Source organism: Mustela lutreola, chromosome 8 (assembly GCF_030435805.1).
Source record: "Mustela lutreola isolate mMusLut2 chromosome 8, mMusLut2.pri, whole genome shotgun sequence".
In the NCBI taxonomy this organism is placed as follows: domain Eukaryota; kingdom Metazoa; phylum Chordata; class Mammalia; order Carnivora; family Mustelidae; genus Mustela; species Mustela lutreola.
In genome coordinates, this window is record NC_081297.1 from 84,024,622 (window position 1) to 84,036,961 (window position 12,340).

A 12,340-nucleotide genomic window follows, 5' to 3' on the forward strand; every position below is an offset into this window, starting at 1 on the left:
ACAGTGGGACTAAAGCATGTGCATTCCTGTGTGACTTATTTTTTTATTTTATTTATTTTTGGGGGGGAGAACATGAGAGAGAATCTGAGTTCACTTTGGGGGTATAGGGAGGGAGGGAGAGAGAATCCCATGCAGTCTTCTTGCCCAGTGCAGAGCCCAGTGTGGGGCTTGATCTCACAACCCCAAGATCATGACCAAAATCAAGAGTCAGATAGATATTTAACCAGGTGTCGCCTGGCATGATTTAAAGTAATATTGTGAAGCCAGTCAAATAGTATAAAGTACTATGTTAAGAGATACTCGGGGCCACTGGGTGGCTCAGTGGTTAAAGCCTTTGCCTTCGGCTTAGGTCATGATCTCAGGGTCCTGGGATCGGGTCCCGCATCGGGCTCTCTGCTCAGTGGGGAGCTTGCTTCCCCCTCTCCCTCTGCCTGCTTCTCTGCCTACTTGTGATCTCTCTCACTCTGTCAAATAAATAAATAAAATCTTTAAAAAAAAAAAGATACTCAAATTTTTAAATTCAGAGAAAGAAAGATGGTATCATATTTTTCTTGATAGTTATAAAGGTAGTGCTGAATTAAAAACAATATTTGTGTAGGACTTTTCTTTAAAAATGGCTTTCTTCTATTTATTCTCATTTATTCCTGACAAAAATCCTGTGAGTACTTTGTTTTGTAAATGAGGAAACAGTAAGATCAAGTGATTTAAGGTCACTTAGCAAATAAAGTTGCAAATCTAGAAATCAAACCCAGGTCTTGTCTTTTGTATATAACTATAGTTCTTTAACTGACGTACTGTGCTTCTAAATAGAGAAGGTACTTCACACAATTAGGTTTATTTCTCAATTTATGTAACTCTTAAATATGGGCATTTGAAAGTATATACATAAAACCATGATCTCCTATGATTTGAAATGTCAGTGTTGTTTTGTGGGATAATGTTAATACAGTATTGATGCTTTAAAATGTAGCAAAAGAAAAGTCCAAGCATTCTTGGAATTTTGGAAAAAGAATGGTAATGATTGCTGCTCAATTTCAGAGTCAGACTGTTCATCTAGTTTAATGACTACAATTTTGCAGTGCCTTTGAGTGCTAGCAGGTGGCGTGAGTGTACCACATAGCTCTAAAATATTTTGAGTTTCTGGCATAAACGCTGTATAATTTTTGAACATTCAAAGTGTTAATGTGAATGTTAGTTTTAAAGCAGTTACAATAATCAGCATTGGTGCCATTTTTTTTTTTACTACTTCTTACATAAAAAGCTAGAACACTTAAATTTTTTAAATTGTGAATTTTTAAATTTATTGTTGAAAATGATTACATTGAAGGGAGTTTTAAAAGGAAAAAAATCATTCCATTCTCTTATTCTAACGTAAAAACTATTCTTTGTACTGTATCTGTATGTATGCATTTGTACAAGTATGTTAATAATTAGGGGTACATTCATTTGACTATTTCCTTTTAAGTAATTCTTATTGTTAATAATCAGAATTATATTTCTTATACCTCAAGCTGATAACCTGGTTGTTGATACGTATTCTTTCCAGGGGACTGTGGTAATTTGCACTGCCTGCACATAGGACCATTCTGTAGGTTGATATTTAATAGTCAATGTTTTTCCTGCATTTATTCTTTAAAAGTATATTTTTATTTATTTATTTCCTATATTTTCTTAGTTCAAATAAAAATTCACAGTGCTTAAAAAAAACATGTATCCTTTCTTTTTTTCATTTATGTGTTCATTCAACAAATACATGTCATATGTTCTTTAAGTGCTAGGCCATCACCAAAAATGGGACTGATACCGTTCTTACCCTGGAGAGTTTGCAGGCTAGTGGGAAAAATGGAAAAATAAATAAGCTCTCCTGCTATAATGTCTTGAGGGAAGTGCAGGGTTATTGAAGCTAACGAGAAGTAGATGTGATTGTAAAATCTTATTGAGCCTTTTTTTCTCTTCATATAGTTATGAATTTTTCTTATTCTTAATGCCGTCCATGGAAAAACAGTGTGTGGCTTACCTTACTTAACTGTATTCTAGTATCTAACCTATTTTTCTATGTCAAGTCTAGTTTTCTTTTAGATACCTTCAATCCATGCCATAATTCTCTCCAAATTAAAAACTGTTCATGTAGTCCAGTGTTTCCCAAAATATGTTTTAAGGAAGACTAATTCCATGAACTGTCCCTTGAAAAATAGAATATGAGGTCAGATAAATCTGGAAATTGTTACATAAGAACCCTGCGTCTTGAAATTTCAGAATGCTCATTAGCATATTATCACTTCTAAGAAGTCCTTCTATAAAGAACCCAGTTTAACTCTGTATTATCTGAATATATTCAACAAAAATAGCCTTTTTAGAGAAATAATTCTTTGTTTTTTTTTAATATTTTATTTATTTATTTAACAGCCAGAGAACACAAGTAGGCAGAGAGGCAGGCAGAGAGAGAGGAGGAAGCAGGCTCCCTGCTGAGCAGAGAGCCCGATGTGGGGCTCGAGCCCAGGACCCTGGGATCATGACCTGAGCGGAAGGCAGAGGCTTTAACCCACTGAGCCACCCAGGCGCCCCGAGAAATAATTCTACTTAACAGCCTCTGGGACTAGTATTAACATTTTGAGAAATGTTGAGCTGAATTTCAAATGTCTTGATCCTTCATGAATGCTCTATACCATCTTCCATGAGATACCTGGACCTTTTAAAATAAATACCCCTAAGCAAGTTGCAATGATAAAAGTCTCATAATTGCATGGTGGAAATATCTTAAAGCATTTTTGTTTTATCCCAGTATTCTTATATTCCAGCTTTACTAATACTAATTGAGTTTAATTCTTAGTGCTACTCATAAGCTGTAATATCATTTATTTAAGAGACTTATTGGTTTTAACAGGAAAGGTGCTAATGCCCAGAACTTTCAACTCAAAACAGTTTCCTCCTCCTCCTTTTTTTTTTTTCCCCATGAGTAAGATCAGGCTTCATAATGCATGCCGTTTGCTAACTCTACATAGACAACGGTACAGGTTGCAAAAGTTTCTTTTTGGTTAGTTTAACATTAAATGATATTGTTACTGGGTTTTGGGGTTTTCTTTTCACTAAACAAAGTATCTGAAATAATTCTTTTCAAATAACTTTTTCTTGTATTTTTAAGGTTAAACTTTCCAGTTTGAATTTAGATGATCATGCAAAGAAGAAACTCATTAAACTTGTGGGAGAGCGATACTGCAAGACTACAGATGTACTTACCATCAAAACAGACAGGTAAAGAAAAGTTCAGCCAATTGGTCATTGTGTTGTTTTTATTGGTCATTGTGTTGTTTTATTATCTTCCAGTCTTCTGGCAGTCCTTTCCTTAAGAAATGACATTGAAAATCGGGGTATACATAAACAATGAATTCTGGTACACTGAAAAGAAATTAAAACAGTAAAAAAAAATCGGGGTAGCCTTATACATCAACATAAACTAACGTATTAGGTCAGTGAAGCTGTCCCATTCATGTGTTTATTTATTTTATTTTTTTCTTAAAGATTTCATTTATTTGACAGAGAGAGACACAGTGAGAGAGGGAACACAAGCAGGGGGAGTGGAAGAGGGAGAAGCAGGCTTCCCACCAAGTAGGGACCTGGGATCCTAGGACCCTGGGATCATCACCTGAGCCAAAGGCAAACATTTAACAACTGAGCCACCCAGCCACCTACATTTCATGTGTTTAATATCTTCACACTAGTCTACTGTTGCTGTCCTCTTTATGGACATGGAGAGGCTTGCCTAACTGCCTAGTTAAATTATTATTGTTATTTTTCAGTCTGGATTCTAATATATCCATGTGAATAAGACTCAGGGAAGATGTTAGAAGAGAACAAAAGTGTGATTTGCTAGTGATTAAGGTTTAAACTGATTTTTACAAAGTCAAAGATCTTTCAGTTCAAAATTTAAATGATTAAATACAGAAATTTAATTTACCCAGGCAATTTTGTAAATAAGAATTTTAGTGAATTTGCTTCATAAAAACAGTATTAAATTTACCTCATATGAATTTATAAATTGTGTTATTTGAGGTGAAGAAGGGTTATTGGTATGTTTTTACAAAAGGGTTATTTTATTTCTGTTTCTGGAAGGCGGGGAAGGGTAGAAGGAAAGGGGGAGAGAGAGAATCTTAAACAGGCTCCATGCCCACCACAGAGCCCAACACGGGGCATGATCTTGTGACCCCAAGATCGTGACCTGAGCAAAATCAAGAGTCAGACACTTAACTGACTGAGCCCCCAGGTGCCCCGGGATTATTTTATTTTTATCTTACCATATTTGGCTGTTTCTGAATTATGTCAAAATATAAAGACCTGCCTTTAGAGAAAAGCAAGTGGGGAGATATCTTCTCTCCCTTCCCATTCTAGTTTCAAAGCTCTTGGAAGTCATTTAAGTTTTATGTCCTCCTTCTTAATGGTGAGAAGAAGTAGTATGGCATATATAAATGAAGGCAATAATGAGGGGTGGAAAAAACTTGGGAACCCTGGTTTTAGAGTATTATAGTATGGGGGAAAATAGATTTGAGATATATTAGTAATATTCTTTTTTACTGTCTTTAGAAAATGTAAAATAAGGTTGAGTTTTTAGTTTGTGCAGCTTAAAAAATTACTTTTAAAGTGTTGCTCTTTGAAATTCTGTAAGTATCTGACAGAGTTTTTCCCTAAGTTTTCCAGTGTTGGTGGGTGTGGGTGTGTGTTTATGGTAGCAACTATTTAGAGAACTATTAAACCTAAATATGTAGAATAAGCAGAGTACTGTTAAAGTCACTTGTCATGTGATGGTTTTGTTTTTTTTTTTAAGATTTTATTTATTTAATTGACAGAAAGAGGGAGAGAGTGAGTCCAAGCAGGGGGAGCAGCAGGCAGAGGGAGAAGCAGGCTCCCCACTGAGCAGAGTCCAACATGGGACTCCATCCCAGGACCCTGGGATCATGACCTGAGCCAAAGGCAGATGCTTAACTTACTGAGCCACCGATATGCTCCTGTCAAATGATGATTTTATTTTATATTTAAAGAAATTGGAATTAATGATTTCCAAAAGCTTAATTTGTTATCTCATATTTATATAGAAGTTTTATCTAGTTTTAGGTCATTAATTCTATTTTAAATACAACAACTTCAGTATAGCATTGAATAGCATAGCTTATTTTTTAAAAACTTGGCTCTGGAGAAATCAAGATGAACGTTTTGATTAGCCACTGTCTTTAGTCTATCTCTATTTTTAAAATGAACTCAGTAGATACACTCACACTGTCCAGCAGACTCTTAGCCCCAAGATTGTGAAGGGCACTTGGATTGGACACAGTCATATTAAAAATAGTGTAAAACTATTATCAGATACAAATAACTCCCATTAGTGATGAAAACAAAGAGAAATAAAAGGTAGGATATTCCCTGAATATAGAGAATACCTGAATATAAGTTATCCTTTGTATTTAGTGTTTGTATATTTTGCAAATTATTTTATGTACTGAATTTTTAAAATTTTGACTTATTCTCTCTCTTTCTCTTACAGGTGCCCTTTAAAGAGACAGAATTATGATTATGCACTCTATCTGCTAACAGTTTTATACCATGAGTCTTGGGTAAGTGATTGTGTGTGAATGTTTAATAATTTTGTCAGTATAATTTAGATGGTGTTAACATTTCAAAACAGTCTGTGACAGGTAGTCAGTTGAGGATTTAATGAACCACTAAACTACAGATGAAATGTTATAAATAATTTCTACTGACATTGAAATTGAGGACCTTGAAATAGATTATGCAGTCCGTCTCAGTTCCATCTTACAGAAATCAGATGACCAAATACTAAATGCCTTTAAAATTCAGAGTTTCTGTCTTCGTTTAGAAGATCTGAATTTTTTTTTTTCTTTTGTTTGACTTTGGCTGAAAGTTATCAAAGTTATAGAAGGGAGTTCATCTGTATAACTCAAGAATTTAGAATGCATCCTGCTGTTCAAATAAACTTCATAACAAAGCCCCAAAACTTTATAGAAAGGTATTTTAAATATTTATTAAAATTTTTAGTTAACACATAGCCTTTTGTGTGAACATTTCACTAGTTTACATTAGGGACAATTAAGGGCAATTATTTATTTAACTTTAGTATTAAAAATAGTCTTGTGTCTGAGTTTTTTGAGATTTAATACAGGCATACACATTTATTTATAAGGAAGTTTTTGCTTGAGCATCAACTTACTACTTTAAAGTTGGTATCTAATAGTTTGGGTAACTCAAAGTTTTAAATATTATTTTTAAAAATTAAAATAATTTAAAATATGCATAAATTAATTTTTTTGCAGCTTGCCTAACAGACATGGGACTCAGTAGTATTTTCTATTAGGAACATATGAAGGAATGGAGATAGGAGAGTGTCATTCTCTTTAGATGTTTGAAGGACTTCATATTAAAGAAAGGTTAGATTTGTTTTTCATGACTTTTAGGTATTACAACAAGGTAAAAGCAATAGAGAAACAGACTTTCTCACTGAGTACAAACTTTCTAAGAGAGTCCTCTAAAGATGGAGTGTGCTACTTTTAATTGGTAGAGAACATTCCATCCTTTGGCTACTTAATGGAGATATGGTGGTGAAAGGATCACTCTCTGTGGATAGATAGTTGGATTAGATGCCCTTGGGAATCTCCTGCCATCCCTGAGTTGTTGTAATTGAGTAAACACATGCAACCATTCTCCAGACTGCTCACAGCATTCTCTTCATAATAACAGTAAAACTGTAGCACAAGAGCTTAAGTGGAAAATAAAAGAAAAGGAAATTTTGTTGCCAGGTTAGTAAAGAACAAAAAGTAGCTGGTAGCTTTTCTCTTCTGAGGTATTCTAATTATCATAATTTATCTGGATTTTCTAGTTCCTGGCTTCAGGAGCAACATCATAATAGCAGTTAATCTCTCTTTCCTGTCAGTTGATTTTATAAATGCCTTTGGCTTAATGTAATTAAGTTCTCTTTTGAACCAGCAACATGGTTGAATTAGCTATAGCTCTATGGCTGATCCTGAAAGAGTTAATACCAAACAATAAAAACTGACCAGTTTTGAGTCTCTTTTGCCAGCAGCCTGTAAAATGAATTTGCCCCAAAGGAAATGACAGGCATAAATAAATTCAGTGAAAGTTGACTTACTGGATTCTTTCTGTGGTTCCATGACATAGAATCCAAACAAGTTTGTATTCTGGATTCACACAAGTAGCCTTTGATCTTTAATGCTAATTACTTTGATGCCAGAATAAGTGGCCACATACATCTGTCCTAAACAGATATAATTAAATAATTTCTGTATTAAACTTGGCTCTTAATCCTTTCTAAATAAGTACCATCAATGAAGAAGCTTTAAGAGAATGCAGATGAGCCGTGAAATTTTGCGGAGCTGGTGGAACAGAATTTTTATTGAATTGAAGTTCTTTTTTCCTTCACTTTCCTTCCTTTCTGGAATTCAGACTTGAAATTGATGTTACCAAACTGGTATTTAATCAGATATTTAGAGAACCCCCTTTTAATCCGTTTCTTTATTTTTTAACTAGTTTCGGAGTATTTAATACCTAAAAGTAAGCTGCTCTTAATTTTCTGGCTTTTTAACCTTTTTGTGGAGGTTACCTCTAAGTGTTGAGGGGAAAGTAGTTGATTTTATGTAGCACACAGTTCGGAAACTTATATGAAAACGTGTTCATCTAGACTTGAGGATAAAGAAATTTACTACTGTATGCTATTCAAACAGTTTAACTTTGGAAGTATCAAAGTAAATGTTGAAAAGCATAGATTTCACATACCGTAGACTTCAAGCAGTGAGTTAAAGAATGGTTATGGCAGTGCTAGGAGGTGATGAGACATGCTTTAGACCATTTATCCTTCCACAGTTCAAAGAAGGAAAGAGAGTTGTAGAAATTTGTTTCAGTCTTTCAGTATGACATGTTGTTAGCATAGGAGTGAATTAACTTTTATCCTTTGGAACCTGATTGACCTGGATTTGAATTCCATTACTTCTTATGTAGCTTTGGCCAGCTATTTGGCCTCCTAGGTTCACTTTTCTTCTAAGTGTTTTCGGGTAGAATTTGCATGAAATGTCTGGCAGGTAGCAGGCTCTCAGTAAATGGTGGCTATTAAAATTATTGTTAATACTAAAAGGAAGAAAGATTTGTCTTTGGATTTCAAATTAATTTATTCCCATTTAGCTTGACAGAGACTTTATATAGGTAATCAGATCTGTACCCTGTTGTATTTGAATTTTTAGAACAGGTATCCTTCTCAGCATTCTGACATGCTGATAATAACAAAACTTCCTAGATTTTAACTTCGTGCCATGATATTCTTTAAAGCTTCCACAAGTAATCTGGTTAAGAAATGATCAGATGAAACATTTTGTAAAATGATTTGCACAAAAGATAGACACTGGAGGAAGAAAAAAACACTTACTTTCTAGAGATCTGAAATCAAATTCCAAGGATTCTTGAATAATTTGATATTTAATTACTAATAGTTCCTTTTTTAAATTTGAATTTTCAACTGTCTTATGTGGATTCCATGATAGTCTTATTGCTAGTCAAAAATACATCTAGCTTTATACTAAATTGGTTCTGGAAAGCCACATACCAAACTTCTGAGTCGGGTAATTTCAGACTCAGAGTTCATTTTTTTTTTTTTAAGATTTTATTTATTTATTTGACAGAGAAAGATCACAAGCAGGCAGAGAGACAAGCAGAGAGAGAGAGGAGGAAGCAGGCTTCCCACTGAGCAGAGAGCCCAATGTGGGGCTCGACCCCAGGACCCTGGGATCATGACCTGAGCCGAAGGCAGAGGCTTTAACCCATTGAGCCACCCAGGCACCCCTCAGAGTTCATTTTTAAAGAGTTCATTTTTGAAGTAAAGAGTTCATGTTAAAGTAAGAAGTTCAGGGGCAGTGGGGTGGCTCAGTTGGTTAAGCATCTCTTTTCAGCTCAGGTCATGATCCCAGGGTCCTGGGATTGAGCCCCATGTTAGGCTCCCTGCTCTGTGGGGATCCTGCTTCTCCCTTTCACTCTATCTCAAATAATAAAATCTTTTTAAAAAAAAGTTCATTTTTAAAGCAGACCTTATCGCAGATATATCTGATAATGAAGAGTCCTTTTGCAGCTCCATCATCACCATTTAATGTTTGGTCTGTGAGTTCCTTATGATGTGTGGAATACATGGAATGCACATATATTTCCAGGTGATAGTAAAGAACTCTTGAATGATGTTTGTAATGTTGTGTACTCTTTCCTGCATTCAGCAGTAATTTTGTCTTGTGTACCAGGTACAGTGCTAGGTATTGCTCAGACTATGAAAGTGAAAGAGCTCTGCCTTTAGGTACCTTTATTTCTGGAGAGAACCAGGAAGTTATAACGTAGTCTGTTTCACTCAGTAACGGAGGTAGGAACACGGTGCTGTGAGAGCCACCGATGAGTATTAATTCTCCCTGGAAGCTTCACAAGAACTGGTGACTGGTTCTGGAAGATAAATAGGAAGATGCAGTAGAGCAGTGGGTGAAGGACTCTGGCCTTGTGGATGTAGAGAGCCGGCGGAAGTTGGGTGTGGCCGGGGTGTAAGGCTGATAGGGCAGAGGTAAGGAGTTGAGACCAGGAAAACAAGTCAGAGCCAGGTTGTGAACAGGTTGTATGGCTTATTTACAGAGTGTAAAATTGTATCCAGAGGGCAAAATTGAGCCGAGGTAGCATTTTACTAGTTGTTTAAGAAAGTACCCCTTTCACTTTTTCAATGTTTATGAAGTAGTAAACCATCCGTATAGCAAATGTCAGGTGTGCTTTCATTAAAATGAACTGTTTATTGATTGATGGGGTAAAAGTTTACTGGTTGCCTATTACTTGCTTGGTGTTGTTGCATATGGGGTTTAATATATAAGGAGGAAGACTTTGTCTTTTCCATTGAGGAACACTAGTAGAAACAAGGTTTAGTAGTAAATATTACAAAAGTGTTGTTATATAGTTTACGATGTTGTATAGTTTACTATTTAATTTTTAATTTTTTCTACTTATTGTATATCCTTCAACACTTCAATTGATACCTGCTTTGAGCCTATTTTTTATGATATAATTGATGTATAATATTATATTTGTTTCAGGTGGTAAAGTGTAATGCTTCCATAACATATGTTATGAAATGATCACATTATGTCTAGTTAACATTCATCCACTCATCACTGCATATAGTTACAAATGTTTTTTTCTTGTGATGAGAACTTTTGAAATTTACTCTTAGTAACTTTCAAATATGCAGTACAGTATTATTAACTGTAGTCACCATGGTGTACATGACATCCCCATGATTTGCTTTCTAACTGGAAGTTTGTACCTATTAACCATCTTCACTCACTTTGCTCAACCCTAGCCTCTAGCAGCCACCAATTTGTTCTGTTGCTATACGTTGAGGTTTTTTAGATTCCACACATAAATGAGATCATATGTTATATATCTTTCTCTGACTTTTTTTCACTTAGCTTAATGCCTTCAAGAGCCATTCATGTTGTCACAGATGGTAGGAGTTCCTTTTTTTGGCTGAATAATAGTCCATAGTGTATATGTACGTATGCTTGCATACATACACTCTTAACTCTTTATCGGTTTATCCATCATTGTACACAGAGATTGTTTCCATGTCTTGGCTATTGTAAATAATGTTGCAGTGAACTTGAGGGTGCGGGTATTTTTTCAAGTTAATGTTCCTTTTCTTTGGATGTATACCCAGAAGTGGAGTTGCTTGATCTTGTGATAGTTATATTTTTAATTTCTTGAGGAGCTTCTGTACTGTTTTCCACAGTGGCTGTACCAATTTACATTCCCACCAGCAGTGCACAGAGTTCTGTTTTCTCCGTATCCTTATCAATACTTGTTATTTCTTGTCTTTTTGAGAATAACCATTGTAACAGGTGTGAAGTGTTCTTTCATTGTCTTTCATTGTCCTTTTGATTTGCATTTCACTGGTGACTGATGTGGAACATCTTTTCATGTGTCTTTTAGGCCATCTGTATGTCTTTGGAAAAATGGGTATTTAGATCTTCTCATTCTCAAATTGTTTTTCTGCTTGAGTTGTTATGAGTTCTTCATATGTTTTGGATATTAATTCAACAGATGAATTTGAGCCTTTTATTCTTTGCGTAACTCCTATCTCACATAAATAGCAAGTTATACTGTCTCATCTATATTGGTTAATAGGGCCCTTGACCACAGGCAGTTTTGCCATGTATGACTGGAAACAGTTGACTGTTTCCCATGTGTGTTTTTGTTATTCCATATATGTTTTGTCTTTCTGACTGATCATAAGGTCCTCATTAGCATATATCCAACCTTACTGTATTTTGTTCTTCATAGTATCTAGGTCAGTGCTATATAAGAACACCGAATGTTTAATAATAGTTGTCCATTCTTTTAGATTTCCATAGACCTTTTTTTTTTTTTTTAAGATTTTATTTATTTATTTGACAGGCAGAGATCACAAGTAGGCAGAGAGGCAGGCAGAGAGAGAGAGGAGGAAGCAGGCTCCCTGCGGAGCAGAGAACCCAATGCAGGGCTTGATCCCAGGACCCTGGGATCATGACCTGAGCTGAAGGCAGAGGCTTTAACCCACTGAGCCATCCAGGTGCCCGATTTTCATAGCCTTTTGAAGTAGAAGTCTTCAAAAGTAAGGTGACAAAGTATCAAACTCCCTTTTTAGTAAAAACGTAGCATACTTGTTAGATGTTAGCAATGATTAGCTTACTGTTCTAGCTTAATGATCTATTGATAAAATTGTTAATAATCAGCAATCATAATTGTGCCCAGTTTATAAAAAATATCTTTGCAACAGTTTGAGATACTTAATTTTCATGGATGTATGATTTATGTGTAGATTAGGTTTGCTTTTCATTTGATTATGTTTTCTCAAATATTTACAAAGTATTCTTAATTCCTTATTGTTTTGGAAGTTTTCCACAAACATTTGCTTCTATGAGTTTATTTCCTGATGCTAATTTATATTTGACTATGTTAGTATCCTCTGTATTATAGAAAAATAATGGCTGCTGTAACAGGGTACATCTTTTCAATGTGAAATGTATTTATGCATAAACTTCTGAGTAATCTAATTATGCATAAACTAATATTACAGTGTTTATTAAAGAAAAAAATAACTAAATACATTAATTGGATTCCCATGATGAGTCTGAGCATTTGTAGTAGAGCAGTAACAATAAAGAGTGCTTACTTGCTACCTTTTCCTTGATTCCAGGCAAATAGCACATCTGGCCTTTATTTAATTTATTTTTATTTTTATTATTGTTATTGTTATTTTTAGAGAGGGAGC

The 12,340-nt window shown here is 34.9% G+C and overlaps 1 protein-coding gene across 4 annotated transcripts in view; it reads left to right on the forward strand.

Moving 5' to 3' along the window:
• Window positions 1-12,340, forward strand: part of LOC131839873 (small ribosomal subunit protein mS35) — a 64,641-nt gene that overhangs the window by 19,948 nt on the left and 32,353 nt on the right. For all 4 annotated transcript variants that reach the window (XM_059187595.1, XM_059187596.1, XM_059187594.1 and 1 more), the window contains 2 exons: window positions 3,143-3,252; window positions 5,534-5,603. In XM_059187595.1, coding sequence (XP_059043578.1) covers window positions 3,143-3,252; window positions 5,534-5,603 — 180 coding nt within the window. The remainder of the gene's footprint in view (window positions 1-3,142; window positions 3,253-5,533; window positions 5,604-12,340) is intronic.